The sequence below is a fragment of the Seriola dumerili genome, unplaced genomic scaffold (genome assembly GCF_002260705.1).
Source record: "Seriola dumerili isolate Sdu_G_001 unplaced genomic scaffold, Sdu_1.0 BDQW01000413.1, whole genome shotgun sequence".
NCBI classification, from domain to species: domain Eukaryota; kingdom Metazoa; phylum Chordata; class Actinopteri; order Carangiformes; family Carangidae; genus Seriola; species Seriola dumerili.
The window spans coordinates 4,958-31,834 of NW_019174668.1; the positions used below are offsets into that span (position 1 = coordinate 4,958).

The 26,877-nt window shown below is 41.7% G+C and overlaps 1 protein-coding gene across 1 annotated transcript; it reads right to left on the reverse strand.

Moving 5' to 3' along the window:
* Positions 1-1,115: 1,115 nt before the first annotated feature.
* On the reverse strand, positions 1,116-25,725 carry yap1 (Yes associated protein 1). The gene is made up of 8 exons (XM_022761502.1): positions 24,993-25,725; positions 23,478-23,713; positions 13,529-13,647; positions 12,789-12,902; positions 6,430-6,596; positions 4,171-4,298; positions 2,841-2,953; positions 1,116-1,976 (listed from the first exon to the last, which is right to left on the reverse strand). Exons 1-8 carry the CDS (start codon positions 25,191-25,193, stop codon positions 1,741-1,743), a joined length of 1,314 nt encoding a protein of 437 aa, XP_022617223.1. The 5' UTR covers positions 25,194-25,725; the 3' UTR covers positions 1,116-1,740.
* Positions 25,726-26,877: the final 1,152 nt, after the last annotated feature.

The window sequence follows — 26,877 nt, forward strand, 5'->3', positions numbered from 1 at the left end:
CATTTTCTCATTAGCTTATATAGTTTGTTCATATAGACGCTGATTTACAAATCACACCGTTTCTGGACTGTGAAAATGGAAGCAAAAGTAAGTGTTGGTGTTACAAAAACATCTTTGGAATCTGCCACAACAATTCCTGACTGAGATAATAACTGATTGTTTCTTAATTATTCCACAAAAAAAAATGAACAATCCACGTAACTCATCACCGTCAGTCAAACCCTGGCCTTCTACAATACCCCTCGACATGACTCTTAAACCTGCTTAAACTTGTCCTAGCTGTAGTCTATACACCCCTAATTTCAACACACAGCACAGCATCGCGCAGAGGGATTCAGCTCCCTCTTTATGAAGACACTTTCAAACATTGTAACTCTTGTATACTGTACGTTGTCATAAGGTGTAATTGATCAAAGAGCTATAGTTTGTTTAGCCAAGAGATCTGCCTTTTTTTTGGTTAATGTTTAGGAAAGATAGTAAAAGCTGCATGTGATCAACAAATAAACAATCACACTAATATGTATATAGTAAATCAGAGACAAAAGATGACTCAGCTAGATGGTTAAAAAAGTCAAAACTGAATCAATCTGTGCCTTGGCAGACTTCATCTTGGTGAAGTGAGGTGCTGTGATAACAGTCGACCCTGTTAAATGTATAAATCCATCTACGAAAGTATTTAAAAACAAAAGCAAAATGCCATTTTGATCTAAGCTATCATACATATGTAGTAACCTAAAAATAAAAGAATATTAAAAAGATAAAAAGGATGAATCATGGATTAGGCTTGGATAAGACTGAGATAAAAAGAAGTTAGGGTTAAAAAAAATCCCTAAATCCCCTTATAATGTGTTTATAAAACAAAAATACAATTCTGATTATTGAACATTAGATAGAGGAAAGTGTGGCTGATGTTTGTGTGGCTGAATACAGCCTAATGCTTATTGCTGCATTAACAGAAACTTGGTAATTGTTCGTGGTGCTCGCATCTCAAAAAATACAACTGAAGGCACTTGATCTATCAAAGGTTTAACTTAGACTTGCTGGCACAGCCAAGCAGCAATGTAGTCGGTCCCCAGGCTCCAACCCCAACCCCCCCCCCCCCCCCCTCCCCCCAGCAAAGCTAACATGTCCAAACTAGGCCTCACATTACCTTTACTCCAAATCAGTATTGTTCTTTATGCTTCAAATACATCATTTTTGGTTTGTCAGGCTCGTTGAATACAAACAAAAAAAAGAAAAACTTACAAGGCCAAATATAAAGCTACTTAAGCTAGATGCAATAGTCCCAAACACAGTTAAGTAGTGCTGCTTCACGCTATATTGCAAGAAAAAGAGGCACCAGAGACTCCAGGCGATAACTGACGAGGGCAGTCCTTGCAGAGGAGTACAGGGATCTGCCTCGCTCAGCTATGAGGGGAGACCAGGGGGAGGAGCGACCCCTGCTCTAGGTAAAGATGCCCTAGATTCACTGTGAAAGATTTGGGGACCCTTGCGTAATTGTCTGTTCATGGGCCAGCCTTGAAGACACAGACAAAATAAAGAGATAACACACCAGTGAAAAGAAAAGAACAGAACAATACTGCCTCAAAGGAGGTTGGCCTTACGCGCCGAGACAGAGATAGAAGTCCAGAGAGGCTCGCTGAAATGTCTTGTAATAGCATCTATGAATCCTTCACAGATTAGAGCAGGCAGCAGTTCAGAGTGTATGGAGAGGAGTAAGGAGCAGCCTGCTCGGGTCTTCTATAACCATGTGAGGAAGCTCTCCTTGTCGATCTTGGTAGCTGCCAGCACAGACTCCATGTCGTTGAGGATGTCGGAGCTCAGGGCCTCCTGCAGACTGGGCATCAGCTCTTCGCCCTCCACCGCCATGCTCTCACCCTCCAGGGTGCCCAGGTCCACATCTGTTCCTGGAATGGCGTCCAGGTAGTCGGGGAAACGACTGGGCTGTGTTGCCATGGAGGGTGGGAGTGGGTCCCCTAATGAACAGAAAAAAAAATATCCAAATTATTTGACTTAGCAAGTTAGAGGATGTTTTGAGGCCATATTCAGCTTGGTGCATAATAGTTAGTAACTGCACCACACTCATATCTTTTTGTACAGACCATAAATATGAGCAGCCAAGTGGGAAAAAACAGTCACATCAAACTTCAGCTATAATTATGAGCAGGGGATTTGGGGAATTTCTGACAGCTACGACATCAACCACATAGTGGAAAGAATTCAAAGTCACTGACATTAGTAGCACTTCAATGTAATTGCAATCCACCAGTAACACTGCAACAGTTGATTCAGCTAATTAAAAAGGAGAGTTTGGTTATATTTGATTTAACTTGTTGATGAATGGCTAGAAATCTGTTATGCAATTCAGTGGTCAACTGAGGATCCTCACATGGTGTGACAACAGGGCTAAAGATGCAGGTTACCATCCTGCAACAATGGGACATTTTCTTTTCTTCCAACATGAAGTGAACGCAGCTTTATATATAGCCAGCTGGTACACTGGTAGATCATGTGCTGCAGAATCATGTTGAGGTATACGGACAGATGTTTCAATTATTTTGTCCATCCCACTTGTATCAATGCGGAGAGATAAATAACAGAAACATTTCTCTGTATAATGCAATACTGTTCAACAGCAACACATCCTGCTACACCTCTCTAAAACAGCTTGAACACAAATCTTCATGAAGGAGGATGTGTGGCAGGACTGTTGTATTAGACTGCATTAGTTCTGGCCACGTGTTCCTAATAAACTGCCAACTAAATGTACAATAAAACTGGATAGTAACCAGCAGCAGTGAGTGAGAGGCATCACCACACCACACTGTGATCATATTCACCTGTGTCCATCTCGTCCACGCTGTTGAGGAAGTCATCTGGAGTGCGAGGGACGCTGTAGCTGCTCATACTCAAGCCGCTGTCTGTGCTCTCATCCCTGGAGTGGTAGGTCCCGCTGAGGATACAAAAGTAAGGTAAAGTGGGTTAAAAGCTCTGCATAGATGCTAATAAACATCATGATTTTCATCAGACTGAAGGAAATAAAAGCTTTTTGTCTGGGATGACCTTAACGACCTTCACAATTCTACTTTGAAAGTGAACTACGTGAATCTAATTAAACGATCCCGCAAAACAAACACACTGGGTTATTAAAAGCACACAGGCTGAAAAGTAACAGTGCGGCCTCAATTCCCTCAGGGACCCTCTGCATACATGCACGTTTCCACAGTTATATCTATCTGAACGACTGTGGCAACTAATCCACGGTGACACCGCTGAAACTGAGCTATGCTTTTTCGCCCTCTATTGCAGAATATACGGAAAAGAGCAACGATGAAAGGGGCAAAAGAGACAAAGAGGGAGTGAGAGAGGACATTTGACAAGCCTATACTAATTAGCAGAGGAAAAATATGTAGGCAGAGTATGGCAGAGGCAGGATGAATGAGGCCATTGTGAGAGCAGGGGAGTGGAGGCAACGGGAGGAGGGGAGATTAGGTTGGCCTGTCTACTGACTGGACCACATGTTCTCATGGCCTGCTTGCTATTCAGCCCTTTCCTCACTTCGTCCCCTTACAGAAGAACTAGAGCTTGAACTGCTAGGAATTATGCCACAGAGCAGCGTTCACAGATAGTGAGGAAAACCTCCTGTCCCTTCCTAATTACAGCTCTTTTCAAGTCTAGTTTCAGTTCAGGTCTCAGGTATCAGGTTTTATGTCTTTACTACTCGAGTTGTGGAAAGTGTCTGTCTCCACTTTGAATTGAGGATGGTGTTATATAATTTTTCAGGGTTACAGCACCATTTAGGTTGTGATTGCCTTTAGTGCAGCAGTCGTACACCAGAGGTCATCATTGTGCAATGAACTCAGAGCACAGAGCTGCTGGTATGAATGAGTCATTACCATGTGAAGAGGGTTAAGCCCAGAGACTGGCCTTGTGTTTTTACTACTTGTGTAACTCAGGGAGCTCTCACCAGAGCGCAAACTCAAACAGCCGAGCACACAGAGTCCCTCAGACAGGATGCATCAGGTCTGATGAGCTGAACCAGAGTGGGAGCCCTCTTCCAAGTACACTGACGTCACCCAGTGCACCTCAGCTGCAATTGTACTGTACTAGGGGAAAATTTCCTCCATTTGCTCTACAGAAGGACATCCCTGGCTTCTGCGTGAAACCAACCTGTTGAGGAATGGGTCAGAGCTGTTGGCAGTCATGGTCCGGGCGTCCTGGGCCATAGGGGAGGACACAGGGTTCGTGCTGCCATCTTGATCCATACTGGTAGGCAGCTGATTCCTTAAAGCGAGCTCCTATGGACGATAAAACACAAAAACCCATAAGCAACACAATCAACCCCACCCCTAACCTCAGAGGCTAATTATATACAGCTACAGCGTCATGAAAATATTTCTGAACAGCCTTTTACGCCCGCTCATCTGCTGTCACCGCATAACATGTTAAACTGAGGAATTACACACAGACTGCCAACATGGTGCTCTCCATTTCTCCACATACAGAGTGTCAAATTACATGAGGGGCCAAGCACAGTTGGGAGACAATTGTTTTCTACACATGCTGCATCAGATAAGGTTGAGGATATGAAGTCATGTTGTTCTTTTTCACCTCCTTCCCTTCAAGTCCTCCAACGGGAAGCTGGAATGACTTGACCGGAGAGATCTCATTAAAATTTTACAGGGTCATAGATGACAAAAAGGAGGCAGCCAATGAGATGAGATGTTTTGTAAAATTGCTGCTAGACACTCTGCGTGGTTAGTAGAAGCTTCTACTGGTTGTGGTTGAGGAGAAATGGACACAATGTTCTGGGGCAAAAAGATGAATGAAAAGCCTTAATTAGCCCTTTTATAAAGTAATAATATGTTTTTTTTTCTCCTTTTTTTCTGTTTTAACTTCAGATGTAGTGGCAACAGAGCTTGAAGGTGTTTCCTTGTCAAGATCTATCCCAGAATCCCATGCGCACATATAAACAATCTGGTTTTGATTAAGAAGGATTATGAGGGTTGTGTACTATAAACAACCTTTATGGTTTTATTGGCTCTGTTTTTGTGCATGACTGAGCAGCATCAGCACTCGACTGTTACCAGCAAGACGAATGCATTGCTACCAGGTCACTTCATCACAGTTCTGCCATGTGGAATACATTTGGGTGTGGCAGCAAATTTTGCCCCAAAGTTGAACTCCCTACACAAAGCATACAGCCTGCACGATTATACAATTTCCTCCTATATTCATTCGCTACAATATTTTAAAATACACCGTGGCCTCTGTAATCCAAACATGTATTAAAGTATCTAAAAAGTTACAGGAGTCTGAGGTGTACTGGAATCCAGCCTGACAGAGGTGCTCTTTAAATGTATATAGTGTGGGGTATACAGTCTGCAGTTGTTGTTCCATATTTTACTCTATATTACATTCTTTGTTTAACAGGTAAGCGTGGATGTCTGAGGTTTTGGTAATTGAGCTGCTCATGTGACATCTTTAGAAATGGGTTCTGTATCTGTCGCTATTTACATGTGCACAGTACACCAGGAGAAATCAGGCAGGAAGACAGGAAACGGAGAACACATGCACTGAAATAGCCCAGTTACTCTAAGACCTTTGTGTACATGCATGAAGTCTTTGTCGTGCACGTACAGTGTGCTCTTGTAAAAACTAAACTAGAAGCCCGTTTAGACTTTGACATGGCTATGAAATCAGGATTCTTTAGCAAAAAAGTGCTAAACACATTTCTTTTAATCCCTTACACTATTATGGTAACCAGATTTCTCCTGCATATGATGTTTCACAAAGTCAACAATAACCAGGTTACTTAAGCATACAGTGCGTATGCTCTGAGGACTTTCAGTAAGGATGGTATAAATGATCTTTCTTCCCCTACAGACAGGTGCATGCACACACTCAGGTCACTTCCTACACTATGAACTTTAAACAACCCGTGTGAAATATCATGGTAAACAAAGTCACCAGCAATGTCATTCATAATCATAAAGCTCTGTTTCTGGTGTTGTGACACAGCCTTGAGTAAACTGCTGGACTCGGCTGCACCACCCTGTGTGGGCGGGTGACACTGTGACACATCACCGTTAGGAAGTGATAAAATTACCACAGATGACTCACAGGACTTCACTGCAGGGCGGTGTAACAATGAAGACAGATCAAACAGGCTCAAGGTCCACCACTATACCTATGAATGATGTCTCTTCTTTAAAGGATTATTTAAGATGTACATTATGTTTGACTATATAAACAGTTTGTTGGTGCCCTCACTCAACGAGCAATTAGGGGTCCAGTTTCTTCCTACTTCACTGATGGACTGAGCGATACATACTGAAAGTAATGACCTTGTGACCTTTTTGATGGAGGTTAGTTGTTCCTCAAAAGGCCTCCAAATATTTTTGAAATGCTTTAACTCTGAATCCTGACCTGTGGTCTCTGTCGAAGCAGCTCCTGTTGCTTCAGTCTCAGCCTTTCCTTCTCGATCTGCTGCAGTCTCATCTGATTGTTGGCTCCCATGACTGCACTGTGGCTGGGGGGCAGCTGGCCACCCTGCTTCACTGGAGCACTCTGGGTGATCCTCTGCTGGTTCAGGGCTGTAAAAGAGACAAGAGTTCAGATCTGTCACTACTGTCAGCATAATATGTGGTGCACAGACACCAGTGCTCACTTTAAACTTTGCATACCGAGGTTGTAAGTGGCAAATTTAAACTACAAAGAAACTACAGAGGATGATGATATTAACCTGGTCTGAATAAGGCACCTGCTGCAGGTACAGAATATACAAGACAGTTACATGTTCTTTTTTTTCTTTTGTGGGGAAATCCTAAACCCAACAGCAAAATTGGCTCTAGATTAAGTAGGTTAGGAGACCTCTTTTGCTTTCCCATTCCATGTTTAGGCAAGTAAGAAACATGCAGTTAACAATGACAGTTTTCAATTATTGTATGCAACAAAAAAACTGAAAAAAAAAAACAGTCAGTCAATCAGTCAAACGTTTTAGCACACCTCCCTTTTTCTTGCTGTTATTTAATTTTACATGATTCAATGTCTCTGTGTTTCTGAAATTAAAGCAATTACAAAATTTTAAAACCAAGGAATCATGGACCAAATTTAATCAAAATTTTGGACTCATCCAGCAGTTGAACAAAATTGTACCTTCTTATTACAATAGAAATTAAATATTGCTCAGAAAGTTCATCCCAACACTGTTGCAAAAGTTGCAGTTTGCTGTCATCCTCTGTCCAGCTCATCACTCTGGAACCTGCGAAGCACCATCATGTGAAGCCGGGAGTAACCCCTGACCAACCAGTCTGTCTTCCTTTGTTACGTGTCTTTGTCATCATTCTGACAGCAACATACAGTACTACTTCCTGCATCAAAGGGTGTAGTAACACAGTTTGTTCCAACCCTGCCTTTGTACAGAGAGACAGTTTATAAGTCATCAACCTATAGGAATAACTTTCACTAGGCTTCATTTACTTCCATCGCTGCACAAAGCTGTAAGTTATGCAGCGTCTTAATCCCTGAATAAAGCCTGTTTCCTATTCAATTTACATTTTCAGTTTTTGGAGACCTAAACTTTTCCTTTAACTTGGGCAGTTTACCTTTTACCTTTGTACCACTTAAGGTTATTCACTGGATTTGAACCGCTTTCAATAAAAACCGCAAAAATGGTGGTATTCTAAAACTTTTTACCTGTAGTGTACCACATATAGGATCTAAAGCAGTCTATAATTACACTAATGTCTTTGATCTACATCTTTTAATGCCTGGCTGCATTTAAACGCTGCTTAACAAGCCTGACAACTTGAACACTTTGTCTACACGGTGAACTTGTTAAAGAGTGGAGCCAGTGCAGCAGGTTGTGTAGGACAAGGGAAGTCCCAACGCAAGTTTTCCTCCTAGCGTCTGAAACAATCACTATTCCTGTAAGACCTGATCCCCTCCCACTCACTGACTAAGACAGGCTTTGTTAGTTTTGTACATTGCATCAGTCATGACTTATCCTTTCATTGTGCTTTTTTTTTTTTCTAAACAAATCGCAGATTATCCCTGAAGACTGGCTGCCTCCTTGCCCTGGCCTGATGGGTCCACTTCAGCTGATTTAATGAATGCAATATGAGCACAGTATGTAAATCTCACAGGTTCATTTAAAATACACCTACATCAGGTTCTGTTAACACTGTACCGCTCTTAACTTTAGCTTCAAAGTTCTTTCACCCAACAAATGTAATTGCATTGTGCACTAACAAGCTAACTACATGTTAACAATATTAGAACAAATGTGTGTGTATTGAAAGCACAGCTGTTCCCCAGTGAAATCTTTTGTTATTCTTCACTGTAGTGGGGGTGGGTATAATAAACATGAGTATAAGGGAGCACAGCAAATGCTGCAATCTATGCATGCAAAGTAGGTCACACGTTTTATCACTGTAGTAGAGAAAGAGAAGCAAATGTGCTTGAACATGAGGGGTGTAACAGTAATGGAACCAATGAGGAGCGCTGTTTGCTTATGCGCTTGTAGCACCAACCAAAACAAAGCCTTGACGAGGGCACAATATTCATGCGGGGCTGTCTCTCCCTGTGGTATCCTGCCCACCCCGGCACCTTTCTCATCACCATTCAATCACTGTTTACACTGTCTCACGAGCTGAATGAACCGTGGCTCAGGGCTCTCCCTGGGAAGCTCTGGAGGCCCCACCCTGCCCTGCCTTCAGTCTCCCTCCTCCCTCCCTCCCTCTCCCTGTGTCCACGCTGCCCCCCCCCAACAACCCCACCCCACCCCAGCACACACACACACACACACACACACACACAGACAGAGTCATGAAGGAGCCTCCTCTCTCCCACACACATCAATTGAATCCATGGGAGTGTGTCACTTCTCTCCACTTCTTATCTTTTGGCAGATACTGAGGTCTTTTGTGGCTGGATCACTCCACCATCAGGGCACCATTAGCTGTTCTCAAAACAGAAGTGCTGCACATGGGCCGTGTCAGCAGCTGTAGATCTGTTAAGGTCTGAGCTTTGAAGAGGGCCATGCATTAAAAGTGAAGGGAGAGAGATCCACTGAAAAACAAGGCCACACAACCTGGGTTTTTGTTTTTGTAGTTTTGACAATAATAGTCTATCGATGATATGAACACCTTACTCATTTACATGTCAACATCGCTGAAAGGAAGGAAGGAAGATCTGACAGGGCAAGAAGTGGCGACTAGTCAAACCTATTTGAATGAGAAAATGAGGACTTGCTGTAAAAGCACTGTCCACTATAAACATCCATGAAAATCTACCTGTTTTAACCAGTTGTGTGTGCACTCCTTTCCTGTGCAATTATTATTTTAAATGACATTTCGCATTCACTTTTACCTCCCCCTTATCACCTGGATAAAATGTTGGCTTGTTTACAACCTCTCTGATTGTATCCCTGCTCATGTTTCTTGCCCCATTTGATTTATTGTATTGATACCACCATGTTCCCAAATCTAAGCATCACTCCGGTGAATGCAATGTTATCATAGCTGATAGAAACGATGGCCTCAATGTAAATAAAACTGACGAAACTGAAGAAGCCTTACGGATGAGAGGTGAAACGCCTTCGCGAACCTCAAGCAAGTCCAGTAGCTTTTGGATAATTGCTTGACAAACTCAAGTTGAAATTATGAGATTTTTTACTTTTGTGAGTTTTTGCATTAAAAAGTGAGGGGGGCTTAAAGAAAGAGATCCACCGATTGCCAAATGCAGTCTTACAGCTGCATTTTGTACTGAACCACCAAGTCAAGGACTACCTCACAGACCAAACAGCTAACAGTAACTATGCACAAACAATGAGCATATCGAAGCAGGGAATTACATCTGCGGGTGAGATAGGAGCGAAGGACAGGTTCAGTTCAGGGCCAGAGCGATAGCTTAAAAAGGAGGCCAGTCCAGACTTAGAAGACTGGCTTAGAAAGTGTGTGTGTGTGTGTGTGTGTGTGTGTGTTTGGAGGGGTGGCACATACGGGCGGCGATAGCTGGTGGGCCAGGCAGATAAGAGACAAGTTAATGCCGTCTGCCTTTTGTCCTCTTCACGCACTCCTGCAACACAACGAGCCAGCAACACAGGCCCTTATCTGACAATCACACTGGCAGGCATATTACACCACAAGATCACCTGGGGCAGGTAGAGTTGAGGGTGTGCCAGCTGTGGGAAGTTTCTCTATGTTACCACGGCAAAGCACCTTTGAAGGCATGGTAAATATTTGTCTGCTGTCAATTTAACAAGTTTAAAAAAAAAAAAAAAAAAAAAAAAAAGGCCTCCTGGGAAGGTGTTGTGTTTCTAGCGTCAAAGATAAGTGGAGAAACAGTCTGGATGTGATACAAACTCTGTTTTATCTTCTTGTACTTCAGTAAGGTCTGAGTAAGGCCAGTCTGTGTTGACTTGGCTATGAATGGCAAGGAGATGGAAAAAAGACTTAATCAGGTTATATCAACAGTGTAGGGCAGCCTATCAGGGAATTTATTTTAATACACAACAGGTAAAAGTTGTGCTGAATTTACCTGTTTGATTTAAGCACAGCCACTTTGTTTACAAAATAAAAGCTTAAAAATTAAGCCTAAACACAAGTTAGTGCATTTTTTCCCCCTCCAACTCTTAAAATCATCTGGATGGTGTCTCCGTTAAAGGGTCAGTTAATCTAAATTCCTAAAAAATAAATAAATAAATCTTAAGAGCGTCTATTTCTTTTGTTGACCTCCATTTGTTTTGGAAAAATCAAATGGAACCAACAGTGTCTACATGAATAGGGGCTTTTAACTGGCTCACTGCTGCTTCATTACACTATGAATATTTCACGGTGGTGACATCATCAACAAAGGTGCTAATTTTTCTGCTGAGGTCCTCTGACAGCAGAGGCAGAAAAACATCACATGACACAGCGATGCGTTTGACGAATGGTGTACATTAAGACATCAAAGCAAAACATTTAACTCCCAGAGGACATCTGTCTTTTTGTGCACACGACTATCTCCCCAGTATGTTTTCCCTACTGTTCACCCAGAGTAGTATGTACAGAAAACAACAAATCCACATAGGCCAGTCCCCTTTTGAACCCAGCCACAGTGCACTCATGGCTTGTTCACTGCTCACCACCTCCCTGGATCTTAAAGAGGATGCATGCTTATCCCGTCGGCATTTTCCCTCTGTTCCTCCGTTTTTCTTTCTTCCCCTTTCGCCTTGCCTCTCCCTGCCCCCCACCTCCCCTCTCACATTGGAGTTCTTTGACTGAAAAGGTCTGGAACAGATTAAGAGTTGGACCACAGAATAAAGAGGCCTGGCAGAGATTCAAGTCTGTCTGGGGCTACAGCAGGATGGGGCTGTGCCTGCACTGGGCCTCACGCAGGGGAAAGCCAGCCGGCAACAACCCTCAGTTAAAGGCGCTGTGCTGCTTTTCTTCTCAAAGCTCAAATTAGCCTCCATTATCAAAGCAGCTGGCTTATGATTGGAGACCTACATAGCAGCAGTGTAGAGATTTCTGATGCATAAGAGCCCATTTCTATGCAAAAATAAAAAATATTAAAAATAACTAAAAGCAATAAAATTAAGTTTTACGTCAAGCACAGAGCCATGTGTACAATATCAAGTTGTTTGAAGTGCAGCGCATTTAGAAATCTTTCTAAAAATCTAAATGATCAAAAGTACAAACAACAGCAGATAAGCAACATAAGAACAGGTATAAGTGTAAGGCCTGTAATAATTAAGCAAAGATTTTATCTAGTGTGGAACAAAATTATGTTTGATGGCATATAATGAGTTAACATGGTCTCTTTCCCCCTCTCACTCGCTTTCAGGGGCCTAGCAGCCTTGTGTGTTCAAGACTTATAAATCTTCAAAGGGCTTTGCCGATCAGAGCCGCCATCTCTTCCCAGCTGCCCCACTCCCCTTACAACTCTGTTTTGAACTTTCCTGCCTGCCGTCAGAGCAGGATACGCAATTGCTTACAGAAAACCTGCCCTTTAAGTGCCCGGGTTCGTGAAAAAAGTAACCCCGAAATTAAACAGGATAACAGGCTGCGTGCTGATTCACACATGTTGCCTTTGTGAACCGGGGTGAGCTACCCTGGGGAACGCTGCTTTAATGAAGGGATGGCATCTGAAGCGTAAATGAGTCAGAGTGACATAAGCAGGAACCTTCATCTCTTGAAGTCTTCCTGGCACAACTGGAGGATTAGCTCATTCCCATGGCCACAGAGAAGTCTCAACACATGTACGTGGTCCTGTCACTAATTCACCAACCCTGGCTACCACACACTGAAAGCTAACTGTCAAACTTTAGCCTGGCCTGGGGGATTAATGGCCAACTCAGCTGTTGCTCTGACACTAAAATGGCTGACAAAAGGTTAGGTGCGGATTTTTGAGGGTGGGGTTTAGGTGAAATCTGGTTTCAACAACCAAATTGTACGGCTAGTCACTCCAAAACAATGTCGTGTGGTGAAATGAACTATGAATCATACAGACTTGAACTCACTATTACAATTGCGGTGATGCATCTTTTTTGGATTAAGTACAGCTTTCTACTCAGGAAAGTAAACTGCTGTCACAAAATCCAAACGTTTAAGAAACTCTTTACTGCAGAAATGGTTATAACTTCTTTGTTTAAATATGAGTATTATTATCATTTTAAGAAGCTATGACTTTGAGGTACCTAATAGAAAACTGCATTTATTTTATAAATAAGACATACATGGTATTGTACTTAATCAAGACCTAAACAAATTAAAAAAAATCCCTTTCTATACCAAACTCACCATAGCGTTGGTCAAGTCGTGGGTCCAGCCAGGATGTGGTCTTGTTCTTGTGGTTGATGTAGTAAATTTCTCCCTCTGATGTAATAGCTTGTTCCCAGCCCTCGGGGAGAGGCCCTAACGGATGACAGGTAAAAATCACGTTGTAGACATGTTGGTGGTTCACGTGATTATTACATATTGTAGTTATAGACACACTTTAAGTAGCTGTAGCTCTAACATCAGGTATATATGCTAATGCACACATGCTAGAGCAAAAATAAACACACTACATGGACAAAAGGTATCCTAGACATATAGAAGGAAATTATTTTTTCATCTTTGATATTAATATTTTTCTATTTCTTCTGTCACTGAAAACAAGCGTGCCTGTTTGTCAACGTTATTATTTTTCTTTAGATTTACTCATAGGTATCCAGAACAGTGACAATTTGAGAGATACTTCATCTGTAAACTCTGTAATCTGTGAGTCACAGAGCTCCCAAACATGTCAGACAGGACCTGTCACGTTCTACCTCAGTCTTACCTCACCTAGGGCAAATTCCAACCGCATGGACAGAACTGAGGTACACGAGTCTTAGTGACATGTAAGAACTAGACTAGACAGCTCCTGCCTTCTACCGCAGGTTGCATGAAAGTAAGAAAATGCCCGAAAAAAAAAAAAAACCCACAATATGATGAATATGGTTTGTAATACATTTCATGTGCTGCTTCTAATTTAATTCAAGTCAACATGTGCATACCACTAGCTGGGTTCATAAGGTTCTGTTGCTGGACTGGCACAGAACTGGCCGGAGCAGCCTGGTTCATCTGGAGCAGGGCTTTGCGGGGATCCTGCCAAGTGGTGGTCTGATCAATATGGCTGTAAGGAGACAGGATAGACAAAAAGTAAGAAAAAAATACCACCACCCATAATCTGTAAATTCAAACTAGGAGCCATATCAATGCGAAAAAGCAGGTCACATGCAGGAACTGATGACTCACAGCAGTTTCAACAAGCTCTTTGATGAAAACACTGAATCTAACCCTTGCTTTCTGTAAACGATGACTGTTACAGGAAGCCAAGCTCAGCTGTGTCTGTTTGGACCCAGTATGAACCCACAATTCAATATAGATTCACACAAGGCTTTCATTCTTTGTTTGGATTCAACTCACTGCATCTTGTTTTGAATTAAAATAAAGTAACGAATAATTAAGACAAAAAAAGAGTGGACATAAATCAAGTCAAACATCTGTGACTGTAGGTAGGCTGAAAACTTCTTCTTGAAAATGTCTAGGAGGCTATGATTGGTTTCAAAACAACTATTGTAACATCAAACAATGTTGCTCCATCTATTTTACGGCTCGTCTTTGCTGGGACAGGAGCGGGGAGCGGGGGAGGTGGCATTGTGTTGCATTCTGTGAAGGCATTGATAATTAGTGCTTTGTTGGTACTTGTTGCTTGATTAAGATGGAAAGCTAATACAGGAAGCCCTCCTCTCCCGAGCAGGACCCTCTCTATTGAGGGAGGGTCAGTCCCAGGGCTCAACGCAGGGGGTCCTTTTTCCTGGAAGCGGCTCGGACACTGTGGAGTGTCAGGGGCTTTAACAATCTGGCGCCACATTTACAAAGCTTTCACCTGCTTGACAAAGGCACAGACTGAGCTACGACCTAAAACCCCACTATTCACTTGTTCTTTTTTTTTTTGTTTTTTTGTTTTTTGAACCATCCCATTTAAGAGACCCCCCTCATCTCAAACAAATAGGCACCAAACTCCAGCAGCTTGTTTATGCAACACCACAACTCTTACATTTATATTGTGACAGTGGCTGAATTATTTCAGTCCACATGTCAAAAATAAAAACAGTTTTTTTTCTTAATGAAATGAAACATTACCCTCATCAATCTATCTATGGCACCCTATAATACTCATGTTATGTATGTGTTCTTCCACCCACTGTGATTCTTTACAACTCACTGTTAATTTGATCCAAAAGCGCCATTAGCCCAGATTTTGGAACAGCTGGGTGAAGTGAGAGCTGCAGAAAAGTTTCTCTTGGCCTCTGTGGTAATCCCGGCCTGCCTGTCTGCTCTCTATCCCAGGCCAGAGAGCGAGAGGGCCTGACTCAGCACTCCTCCCCCCCACACAATGCAACCCATTTTGAAGCCCCCTCTTGTTTATGCTTTACTGATCAAAGGAGCTGCCAAATCCCCTACCAAACCCTCCCCCAGCCCTCACACACACACACACAAACACCACAAACCAAGCAAAATAGCTGGAACTGCTCAGACTGGAGGGGCCCCTTGAGAAAGAGGGGTCACAGTGAGCGGGGCGAGACAACTACAGAAAAGAAAAAAAAAAAAAAAAAAAAAAAAAAAAAAAAAAAAGAGTGAAAGAGGAAAAAAACATCTACGGAAGCAATCCCTCTGAATTCCATTGGCTGCATGAGTTACTGTGGTCCTGTTACACTCCAAGCGCCCGCCCTGCCCCCTTCGCTGCCTCCTTCCCACTCTGGAAACTATGACATTTATTATAGAGGGGAGGGGAGAACAGGGGAGGAGACTGGGAGACGAGCACTGGGATGAGGGAAGGGAGGCTTTATTGTAAATGAGAGGCCTGCACATCCTGGTACACCAATGCTGAACAGAAATGCTACAACTGGAAAACATGGATGGAAATATTCAACCTCAAAGCCTCCAAGGGCTCTGATTAAAAATTCGTCTCTGCCCGCCCCACCCCCTGCACCCCCCAACAAAGCTGTGCTCCTCTTAGCACAGTTGAAAGTACAAATATTGAATTTTTTTTTATCAAACACTAGCTTGAGATGCCAACTTTTGTAGCTCAAATCAATCACAACCGATGTAAACAAAGCTTCAGTTCAAAACAGAGGAGATGATAATCAAAACACCTGAGAGCTTCCAAGTCAGCGCTGCACTGTATTCAAAGAACCTGTGTATGGGAACTGAGAGAGGTGGTAAATGAGTTACCAAGAGCCAGTAATTCATCACCAGGTTTTAAAACTAAAAGATAATCCATTCACTCAACCTGCCCTGAACCCTATATGGCCAGGGCTACACACCGCTTCCTGTAGGCGAAACATAAAACAAAACAATGTCATGGCAACTGTTGGGACGGCTGGAGGCCACCAGTTGCTGTTAGGAATTGCTGATGATCTGCAACCTCCACGGTCACAACTGCTCGGTGTTGTCTTTACATGTCTCTGACACCACAGCGAGCTCAGCGGGACAGCCACCGCACCATCCCCCAAAACTCCGTCCCTGGGGCAGGGCAGTGGTCAGGCCTCGTCTACACAAACACTGATACATTTGAAACCAATGTTTACATGTTCAAGGTTTTCAAACCACGCTACAGTTTGGGTTGTTGTCCAAACCGACACGCCAAAACATTAAGATGTTTCTACCTTAAATGTCTCCATAAAGAACTGTGGCTGTGATCAGCTTGACGTGAACAGAGAACCGGAGAACTGGATCACACTCCAGCACTTTACTGCTGCTTGCTGCCATTAAAATTTATCACTATTAGAATCAGTTGTAACTGATTGAAATTAAACTAGCCAATGCGGCTAATCATCATGACGGAGCAAATTACCAAACACACAGCCACCTTCCAAGCCTCCACAGATGAGACGGCAGCTTTATAGGATTTCTGTCAAGTGGTTACCATCATTTTCAAAGCACTGTTTGTGCACAAAGCAGTCATGAATGGAGTGCTTCATTTTTTATTCCAAATTCAATAACGTAGGACAGCATCTTCAAATGAAGAGTATGTTTTTGGTATTCCAACATGCTCCTCTTGTAGATGACTGGACAAAACAGCAGAAAAAAAAAACACATCGAATCTGCATTACTGTGGACATGGACACAATGTGATGTGGTATTCTGTTGTGAACAAGCAAAGACAAAACGTAACCCATTGTTTTCTTCTTCATGGGAAACTGTCTGTAAATGGCCAGGTACTGCAGCAGAGGAGAGCACTGTGGCTCAAATATGACCCATTATCATGTTGGTTGACTGTAGTATGGTGCTTTACTGGCTAATTTTTGCTCAAGCTGTCATCATGGTCGACTTGTGGCTTTGCAGAGCACAGAGTAGGACTCTTGATCCACCCAGGCACTTGACATCTCCTTGACTGATGGCCCAATTATCAAGCCGGCATTTATTGTGCCAATGTTATTTATAATGTCTCTTGCTGAGGAAGGGGGAGGGGCGCCTTTTGCATAAAGGTTAAACTTGACTTTGCTTAAATGCAACAACTTTTCTGTTCAGTGCCAATCACATGGAAGCTAGTCCCCATCAACTTGTGTTTCTTTTTCTAAGATCATTCAAGATAGAACTTCTTTCCTATCAATATCTAAATGTGTGTTTAAAAGGCTGCAACTGAATTCAAAGTTCTTGCCTGAGCTTTAAAGGATAACTTGCTTAAATAAATAGATACCAGTGAAGACGTATGAATACTGCACTTGCTGTTTTAGACTTCATCTGATTACGACAAAGTTAACTCACATATTGCCTGTTTACACCCATGAAAACTGTAGCGTTTACATCTGGCTTTAAGGAGAGCGTTCGAGCCAAAAATAAGTCAGCTCTATCGTTTAAAAGTCTGCGAAGAAGCTTTGCTACCTGTCAAAACAGCGCATCAAAGCTCGATCTGAAGCCAGGTCGACTGTTTATTCCACTGAAATTGTTTCTCTTCAAAGCCAGCTGTCAAAAGCTGCATTTCACTGGTGTAAAACAGGGGAGTGAAGCTATGGGGAGTGCAGCAATGATGAAACACACCCCACAGCTGAGTTGTCAAATGTTAAAAATGGGCTCCTCAGGCCACAGGGGCTCCACCCAGGGAGTATATGCTTGGAAGGTGGTTGAAGCCGATGACTAAAGAGTGCACTGAGGGAGGCCAGATGTAATCAGGCCTCTAAGATGGGGATGACCATCTCCACTCTGGTTGACTGGGCATGCCTGGCTGCCTCTCTATCAGCAGGGCATCATCAAGAGAGATTATTGAAGCGACCTCTGTGACCCTATTGTGGCTTTAAGTTTCCCTTTGAAGGAGTGTTTGTATCATCATGCTTCCTAACGAAGCAACTAATTCACAAAGTACCAGGACTGAAGATTAATCAGTCAGTCCACAAAGGTTTTCACTTTTTCTTTTTTGCAAAAGCTGTTGCTACTTGATTTAATAAATTGCAATATCACGCTTGTTATTCATGGGTAAATACATATAGTTAAATAGTAAAAATGGTTCACATGTATGCATGCTGCAACTAACAACACATATACAAATGTTTCTTTATTTTGTTAATGGAACCACTTTTCTGTTGCTATGGGTCTGAGTGCCTTTGGGAACTCTCCACCCCACCTGAGAGGGTCCACTTCTCAGATACTACATCTCTGTGGTGATGCCCTCAGTGACAGTGGAGGCATTGATGTCTGGAACAGAGGTGTTACATCAAGACTTTGGTAAACACTAGCCTGACTTTCTCACAGTCCCATTTGTGTACTGAGCTGACAGGCCCCAGTGGAACAGGAAGGGTCTTGTCTGTGTGTGGTCAATAAACCAAAAGTTTGTCAAACACAAAGTTTCTCCAAATGAGTGCTTCACGCAGGCTTACAGCCTGCTCTTCCCAGCACCATTTGTGACCGACCCGAGTGGCGTCGGTTCATAACAGCTTAGTTTGAAATCCAATTTGCATATTAATCACGTCAAGCTTTACGCGCAGCCGAGGTTAATAACAATAAAGAAAATATTTAGGTAGTATGTTTACATTAGATGCTGAAGTATGAGGACAGTGTTCAAACTATAAAATTGGACAGACAGTCAACGCTGCTGTGATACAAGATGTTAACAAATGTGGAGTAGTACTTAAAAAGTAGGCCAGCTAACTGGCAACTTCATTTTACACAGCAGTCACACTCATCAGACAATCCTCTGGGCTGCTGGACAGTATCAAATGTTTCATTTTAACAACCTCTGTATTTGTGTGTGTGTCACACAATGGACTGTGCACAATGCAATATTTAAATATGATTTGGGTGTATATTTATCATATATTTATTAAAACAATATTGATAACCACAAATTGGCAAAAGGTTGCAGTGTTGAAAGGAACTGAGATAAAAAAGAATGCAAAGATAGTTTTTTTGTGCTTATTAAGAAGATGTTGGGGATTTTAAAATAAGGAAAAAACTGTTTTAAACCAGCTTAATATTCAGGTACAGGTACAACTGTCTGCTGAAAATCTCAAAATATTATTATAGTCCAAATCAGCACTACACAGATACAGTCTGTATACAATAAGAGCATAAGGTCTGGGTCACTTTGATCCTTCCTGCTCTAAAAGGGGGCCTTGACTTCTATTTAGTGCAACAGATGTTCAGGAAACTCTAGATAGTGTATACTCAAGCTAGACTAGTTATCAGTCTGTTTAGTGTTCCTGGTTACCCAGGAGCGTGCAGCTACAAAGTGTAAAAAACACGGGAAAAAAATATACACCTTAAAGGATTTATCAAATGAGGTCACAGTGAATAATTGCATCATTTACAGTCACTGTTAAGTTAATTATGGGAAGACAAAGTCAGCCATTCTCGTTGTGGGAAACCAGGCTCATCAAAACAGTTTAAAATCCAACTGAGAAAAGACAAAAGTGTCCATCAACACATGGCTCTACCTGCCCCTGAGGGCAGACAATAGCTACTCCCCCAAAGCTTTCCTCTGCTTAGGGCTGACTTCCCACGGACTAAAAGCTCATTCAAAGCTGCATTTAATAAGTGCCCGGAAACAGTGATTACCCCTCCTAGTTCACCGGTGTGTCTAAATTAGAAACCTTCATTAGTTTATGACCCAGCCCTGGAGACCGGCCCTTCCCCCATCCCAGCACCAAGCAAGGTGACCCAACCTCCCTGCCCCTGCTGTCATAAATCAAAGGCCACAGCAAACTGCTGGAAGAAAGAGGAGGAAAGGTCAACAGACTTTGTTGACATTCTCCCAGTCTTCTCCAAGCTTAAGGGTTTTGTTTTTTATGTAATAGCCAAAACAAAATGGAGATATATTTTACAGGAGACTGTTGATATCTGACTCCTATGTCCATTAGGGCTGCAGCTACATATTATTTTAATTGACTGTTTATTTATTATTGAAACTTTATCACACCATCCCAAAACCCAAGCCAATGGATTTACAATGGAGAACGGTGAACAGCAGAAAATCCATATATATATATATGTAAAGAGAGAAGGAGAGAGAGAGAGAGAAAGAGAGAGAGAGAGAGAGAGAGAGAGAGATTATCAGATTTGTTGTCAAAGGTATTTTTTGGGGACTGAATATTCAATTGATCTGCTAATTATTTCAGCACTAATCACTATTCAAAAGAAAAACATTGGGCCAAACTGAAGCTGTCAGCACTGTTACACATGCATTAGGTCAATCATTTCTCACTGATTAAAATTCACACCAAACTCCTAACCTGACACAAGTTGAACATTTCAGGTGTGAAGAACATGGTTAACCCCCTAAGAAAGCCACTGCCCTCTCTCCCCGCCATCTTCAAACTTCATGTCAGCCATTTGTCTATTTTGGGAAGGCTCACATGAGTCTCAACAGGCCTGTGGTCTGAATAAAGATCACTGTTTCACTGCTAGGACAAAGGGAGGGCCGGAGTTTCTCTTGGCCCCTCTTCTAGTCATCTCCACATGGCTGCCATTTAACTCCATTGACACAAAAGAGGCACCATCACAGCGCCACAGCTCCATTCATTCCAAAACGGAGCCGGGCTTTTAAAGAGAGTGGGACATCGGCATCCGCAGAGCTGCTGTGACTCACAGAGGCCAATCACTCCCAACTGTATACAAGTAAACAACAGAACAGGAAGGAGAAACAGATTCTTCTTTAAGAAATAAAAACTTTCACCCTGGTTTGATAACTATAAGGACAACAGTGATCGACTGAGTGAAATGTGAGCCCCTGCTCTCTGCTTGGTTCTGTTAGCTGGTGACCAACTCCCCACCCCCACCCGTCCATCCACCCACCCACACACACACTCTCTCACTCTGCTTCACTCCTTCTGCAACATGTCTTGGTCAGACAACCCCTGTTTATAAATAGGGGAGTGTCTTTTCCAGCAGCTCTGCCGAGGCTGTCTTTATTCCAGATCAAATATCTGCACTTTGATGTGCGGTGCGTGGAAGATGTCTCCTCCAGTTTTCCTTACTTGAACACAAACACTGTGTACTACTCACTCTAGCCAGTTGAAACACAGTTCTTTACAGAGTTACTCAGCTGTTTTTCCAATTCCATAAGTTTACATCAGTTTTGCTTGTTAGCAGAAAGCTAAAAGCTAAACAGGCAAGAGGGTTTAGAGTAAACTGTTCTTTTTGTAACAAGAAAGCTAGTCTGTTGACATATGGATCAAACCTACATTGTGAACATATTGTCTTAGTTTATGTTATTGGACCTTTTTCAGCTATTTAAGATTAGTGTATACATGATTTCAGTCTTTACATTTCTTCTAGTTGAGTATAAAAGACTTGTCTCCACTACCAAGCTGTATAAAAAGTTTTTTTACATCACAATTTAGAGTTTTGTGACTTTGGTAATGCTATTAGATTTTGTGACTTACACTGTTCACCAATCAGTCAGCCAATCAGTCATTGCAATTCTCTCTCTCTGCTTTCCTGTTTAGTTTTCAGTGTAAAAGCAGTAAAACATTTCAAACTTTGACAATTACACAATTCTTAAATAACAAGAAAAAAAAAACACATAGTGTTTTAATTTTAAAAAGTAACTGATGTATTCCAATGAACAGTAACAACACTGAGTAGTGCAACTATCGTTTGAACTATAAGTTGTACAAGATTGGACTTTCCAAACTAAACTTTAATTTAGTTTACAGAATTGCTTCATTGTCTGGAAGGGCATTTGATCAGTCAGTTTCTAAACAACTGCAATGATCTTGGGAGAGTCTACGAGGAGAGTGTTTTCTCTCTCCAACCCCCCACCCCCCCACCCAGTCCTTTTGTACAATTTTAGAAGAGCCTCCTCAAAACAGGCCAGATGTTCTCCAGATGTGAAACCTTAAAACATCTGGTACTGAAAGCTCTTTTTTGATCCAAGTAAATTTGAGGCTATCATGTTTGTTCAGACTCTGTGTCAGAGAGTAATATTTCCTATGACAACATTTTGTCTTTAAGAGGAATAAGAATGACATCTTTCAATGTCAAATCATCTCTAAGCATGAGCAGCGGAACTTTTCACAAACTTTGAGACATTTCACAATGAATAGATTATATTAACATAAATTTCTGACAAGGACATCACTTTTATGAATAATTCAATCCATCTTTTCACAGAACTACAGAGAGTGAATGCATTAAAAAGGCGAATAAATACATAAGAAATCAATAAAGAGTAACATGAAAACACTCACAACCAAAAATGTTACTGATAAACTCTGTGACAAGCCTAAAGGGCTCTGGTATACCTGCTACCTACTATTCTAAAAGTCCACTTTGGATCATTAATGTGGAGAAGATCTGCTGGGTTGCAGATGAGTTTTGCAGAGCTGTCTGTCCTTTGCTGTCTGGGGCAGCTACAGTGGTCCATTGTTTCTACTGAAACCTGAGAGCAAGTAAAGGAACACCGCATACAGCAGCAGTTCCTCAAAAGACTCCTCTTGTTTGCAGGGGCCACCAAATTTAATAACCTACAATTTGATTATTGCAATTGTCTTTTTTGAGCACACTGGCCACAATTGCACATTGTAGCAGATTTGCAAATGATTGTCAGCATAATGTACACTGAAAAGAGCTGCAGTATGAGAGTCCCATCTCAGGACCCCCTCTCTGGTAACTTGGACTTGTTGCTGGAAGCTAAAATTTTCCCTTCTTACCTAAAAATTGTAAAACAAGTTTCTAACCTTTGCCTGTAAGCTGCACATCGAAAGGTTCAGTTACAAGTTAAGAAGAAACCTGAGTATTATTTTTATTGTATAGACTGTATGTTAATGACCTTTTTTTTACCTTAAGTAGGTCTTGACCCCTTTAATTATACCCATTTCACTGATTGGACATAATGCAGTGACTCTTCTCAACACCAGGTTTTAAACAGGTTTCTCACTCTCACATTAAAGTCAGGACCTTTCGAATGACTAACATGGTCTTGTTTCGTCAAATTAAGAGACATAACATTTCCATAACAGGGATACGATAGTTGGGTGGTTAACGTAAATATCACAAATACCTAATTTCTTACTCTTACTTACGTAAAAGAAATATTTTAAAGTTTCTCTTTTAACAAAAATGTTGACGACACTGCCTTCATTGGGATGTAAAGTGATGACAGTAAAGCATGTCCATGACCATAGGACTGATGTAAACTGATGATTGATAATCATCTACTTTTAAAGACATCCAATCATTTTTCAAAAACACATTCTCTTAGTCTGAAAACTTTCCAGGTTTTCAAGGACTATATTGTGTACTGGACATTTGTGTCGGTATATTCTTACTTGTAATGTTCTTGTCTTATGTTACCTGCCTACAGGGGCTATGGATGAATATTAGCATTTTTGCTACAATCTGTCATGTTTACATCTTGTACTTTCTACTGATGTTCATTAATGTGCATTGTCCCTATAACATAAACAAATGAAATAAAAACATGACAGAAACAGAGTTGACATTTGTTGCCAGCACACTTACTTGAGGAAGTATCTCTGGCCAGACGCGGTCTTGGCCATTTCCCATCCTGGGGGCAGGGGCACATCATCAGGAATCTCATAAGAGGACTGACGAAGATGTTGAGGGGAAGCACCTGCTGAGGCCATGCCAGACAGAGAGCCACCAGAAACAGCTCCCAGCTGCAGGGAGGCTGGGGACGAGTGTGCACGGACATGGTGGGGGGTGAGCGCACCGCCACTCCCAGCATCAGTGCTGGCCTGTGTAGGGGTTAAAGAGAGGCATCATGAATGCAGTCCTACAGTCTAATGTAACAATGTGATTTCCCTTAAGTTTCATCTTGTATTGTAGCTACTGAGGAGAAATACATTTGTCTAAATCCTAAGTTTGTTCAGTTATCCTTAGTTAAAAAGGACTATAACTATTCAAAAATCAATGTTTGTTTAATTTGAGAGCCTCAGCAAAGCAAGTATAAGTATTTATAAAAGAATACATAAAATAAATATTATGATTTTGATTGGAAAATACCATAGTGTATATGAGGCCAGATTAATTGTAAGGATTCACAGAACTACAAGACACACTCCATAAAAGATTAGTGATTTTTGTGGACTCAAAAGTCTAAATGCATTACACAGATTTAACATTTCGGTCACTTATGTTATAATCACTTCACATGTATGTTAGGAAGTTCCATTCATGTGCGTGTGTAGGCATGTTTGAGTGTTGTTTAGGTCCGGGGAGGGGGGATCCAAGGCCTGTGTGGGACAGAGGAGAGCGCAGACTGGCTGCACAACAACACATGCGCACTGATGATAGAACTCCAGAGAGACCACAAGCAACAGTTGTGGGGGGACGTGGGGGAGGGTGGAGGACGGGGGAGGGTGGGGTGGGGTGGGGGGTTAATAGGACGAATTCAACCATCATATGATTTCTTCATTGCAAATCATCTAGATTTCAAAAACTCCATGTTGGACGTCATTCGATTATTTCCACGTGATTGCTGCCCTTCTATAAATATACAGTCATGGATCTAACCAAAACAGTTGCACATATATAAGTTCCCTTATCCTGTGTGGGTTCAGCCAGTCTGACAAATAACTTTAAGTCTAATAATATTCTCTTCTAGGCCAACCGCTGAGGCCAAACAAATGGCTTTGAGGATATTTTGGTTACTCTATAACTTTTACGCACAGGCCACACGGGACATGTTTTTTCTCTCCAGTGATTTTGCCAATGTAATTGTAACTTGTTGGGAAGTTTCACTCAACTTTATTGTAATGATTTGTGTTAGAGGTGAGGGTAAATGAACACATTTTACTCTTAATGAAAATAAATACTATATCCTACATTTAGGATGGAACTACAAATACGTTCTTAAGTCTCAAAGGATAAAAATGACTAACTAGAAGGATAAAGTAGCCTAACTTTTAACTGACTGTACCAGTCACGTACTGTAGGCCTGAGCTCCCACAGGATGGGCCTCAGCTTTAATCGTGATTTCTGGGAAGGGGTAGAGGAGAGACAGGGCGGGCTTACTTGTCTGGAATGGGACTTTGGTTCAGGGGGTTTGAAGAAGGAGTCTGGCAGCTTCCTCATCCTCATAGGTACGGAAGGGGGCACGATAGTGCTTTTCGGGTTCATCACGGCGTTAAAAAGCGCCTCCAGGTCGGTCTCAGAGTCACCCCGTACATGGACGATTTGGTGTCCAGCGGGAGGGTTGTGCTGGCTCGGATCCATTGTCCCAAAACACTCTGCGAACTTTGTGTGTCCGAAAATGTCGCGTTCAGAAATTCACAAAAAGAAGTTTGAGCCAATCCCAAACTTTTTTTTCACGCAGGAGGAAATCTGGAAATCTCGACGACACTCAGTAAAAGTTATCCGGAGTCATTCTAAAGTGAAACAGCTGAGGACTTTGTTTTCTTCCAAAGTGTGTTAGCTGTCGAAATCTGCAGTGAAACACAGCGTTTTCCTGTTGTTTCTTGCTGGCATACTTGTGAATGTAACAAAGCGCATATCTACTCCACACTGGAATCTATGTTGTCGTCCGGCCCCAACTTTTCCAAAAAAAAAAAAGCAGACGCAGCCACAAAAGAGGAAAACACAACAAACGCTTGGCTGGAAAATTCCCACTTTTTCTGAGTTTCGGCCAAGTTGAAGGTGTTAGTGTATATTCTTACAAGAAAAATTCATGGTCCGTAGGACAAATCTCAGCAGCTCACTTTCTAGAAAAAAAAGTTTAGCTCCAGTCGGGTCTAAACTTTGGGCAGGACATCAAACTTTATGACTCATGGGATGTCTGCTCTAGAGGCGGGGCTTGGCTTTAATTGGGACAAGAGTCTTTAAAGGTACAGTCTGTAGTCCAGGGGCCCGAGGAGGTCCGTGGGCCTTATGACATGTTTATATCGTAGTTTTCCCTTTAAAAAAAAAAACAAAAAACATCACAACATGAACTTTCATTAAATAAATATAACCAAAAAAGACCCACATTTGATTCATTACATATGACAACTTTTTATTTTGAAAATCCCCCTCACTTCCATTTGACAGGATTTTGACAGTCTCCATATGCTGACTTTTATTATTGTTTATTTAATAATCGACGGGGCATTCTTACACTTTACTTAGATAATTTGGCCAACACTCGCTGAATTAAAGAATTCCTTATTTTTTGACAACCTCTTGAATAGTACAAGGACCCCTGCTGATGCATGGACCCCACTTGGGAAAACATTGAATTATGGCTCATTTGCAACACAAAATGTAGAAGTGCCAGAGTGCTAAGTAGTACGTAGAAAAATACAATAAACATTCACAAGTTTCGTTATTTTTTTCACTTTCAGATATGCACATGCAGTTTAAAAATTTAGGGTGTATGGTAGCAACATCAAAACTTTAAATGCATACAGAATTCAGCAAAAACAAACAGGTTGAGTAATTATTAGTAGTTTTTTTTTCTTTTACTGTTTACGTTTGTTTTAGCCTTTTAGGTGTTTTTGTGAATTACTTAAACATAAAGGATTTACTGCATCTTTACTCTTTGGAAATATGTTTGTTTAGGACATAATGTAGGTCTTTAGGCTATAGATCATGAGACAATAAACATTTTCACAACTCAACAATTGTAACAATAATTCGAAACCACACTTTCTCCCATAAGAATGTATAATGGTACTATTTCTCTCTCTCTTTTTTGTTTTTACAGTGCTCATGAAAAAGTAGATCCATGCAGTTCCCACAATTGTTATGCTAATGAGGCCCCTCTTCCATTGAGAAATCATTTTGTCAAGATCCAGTCTCTTTGGATACAGAGGCTCTGTTTCAAGCCTTTTTCCCATACATCCACTGAATGAATGATTATGAAGCCCTATTAAATACCCGCAGACACTGTAAAGCCTCGATGAACAGATTAAAGAGCTTCGCT

Bases quoted from the DNA above. Each gene is read 5' to 3' on its own strand.
- yap1 (XM_022761502.1), bottom strand. From the start codon at position 25,193: ATGGATCCGAGCCAGCACAACCCTCCCGCTGGACACCAAATCGTCCAT. The intron at 12,903-13,528 runs GTATGCACATGT...GTCATCCGTTAG, and splicing joins CCTTATGAACCCAGCTAGTG to GGCCTCTCCCCGAGGGCTGG. The intron at 1,977-2,840 runs GTGAATATGATC...TCTGTTCATTAG, and splicing joins CGTGGACGAGATGGACACAG to GGGACCCACTCCCACCCTCC.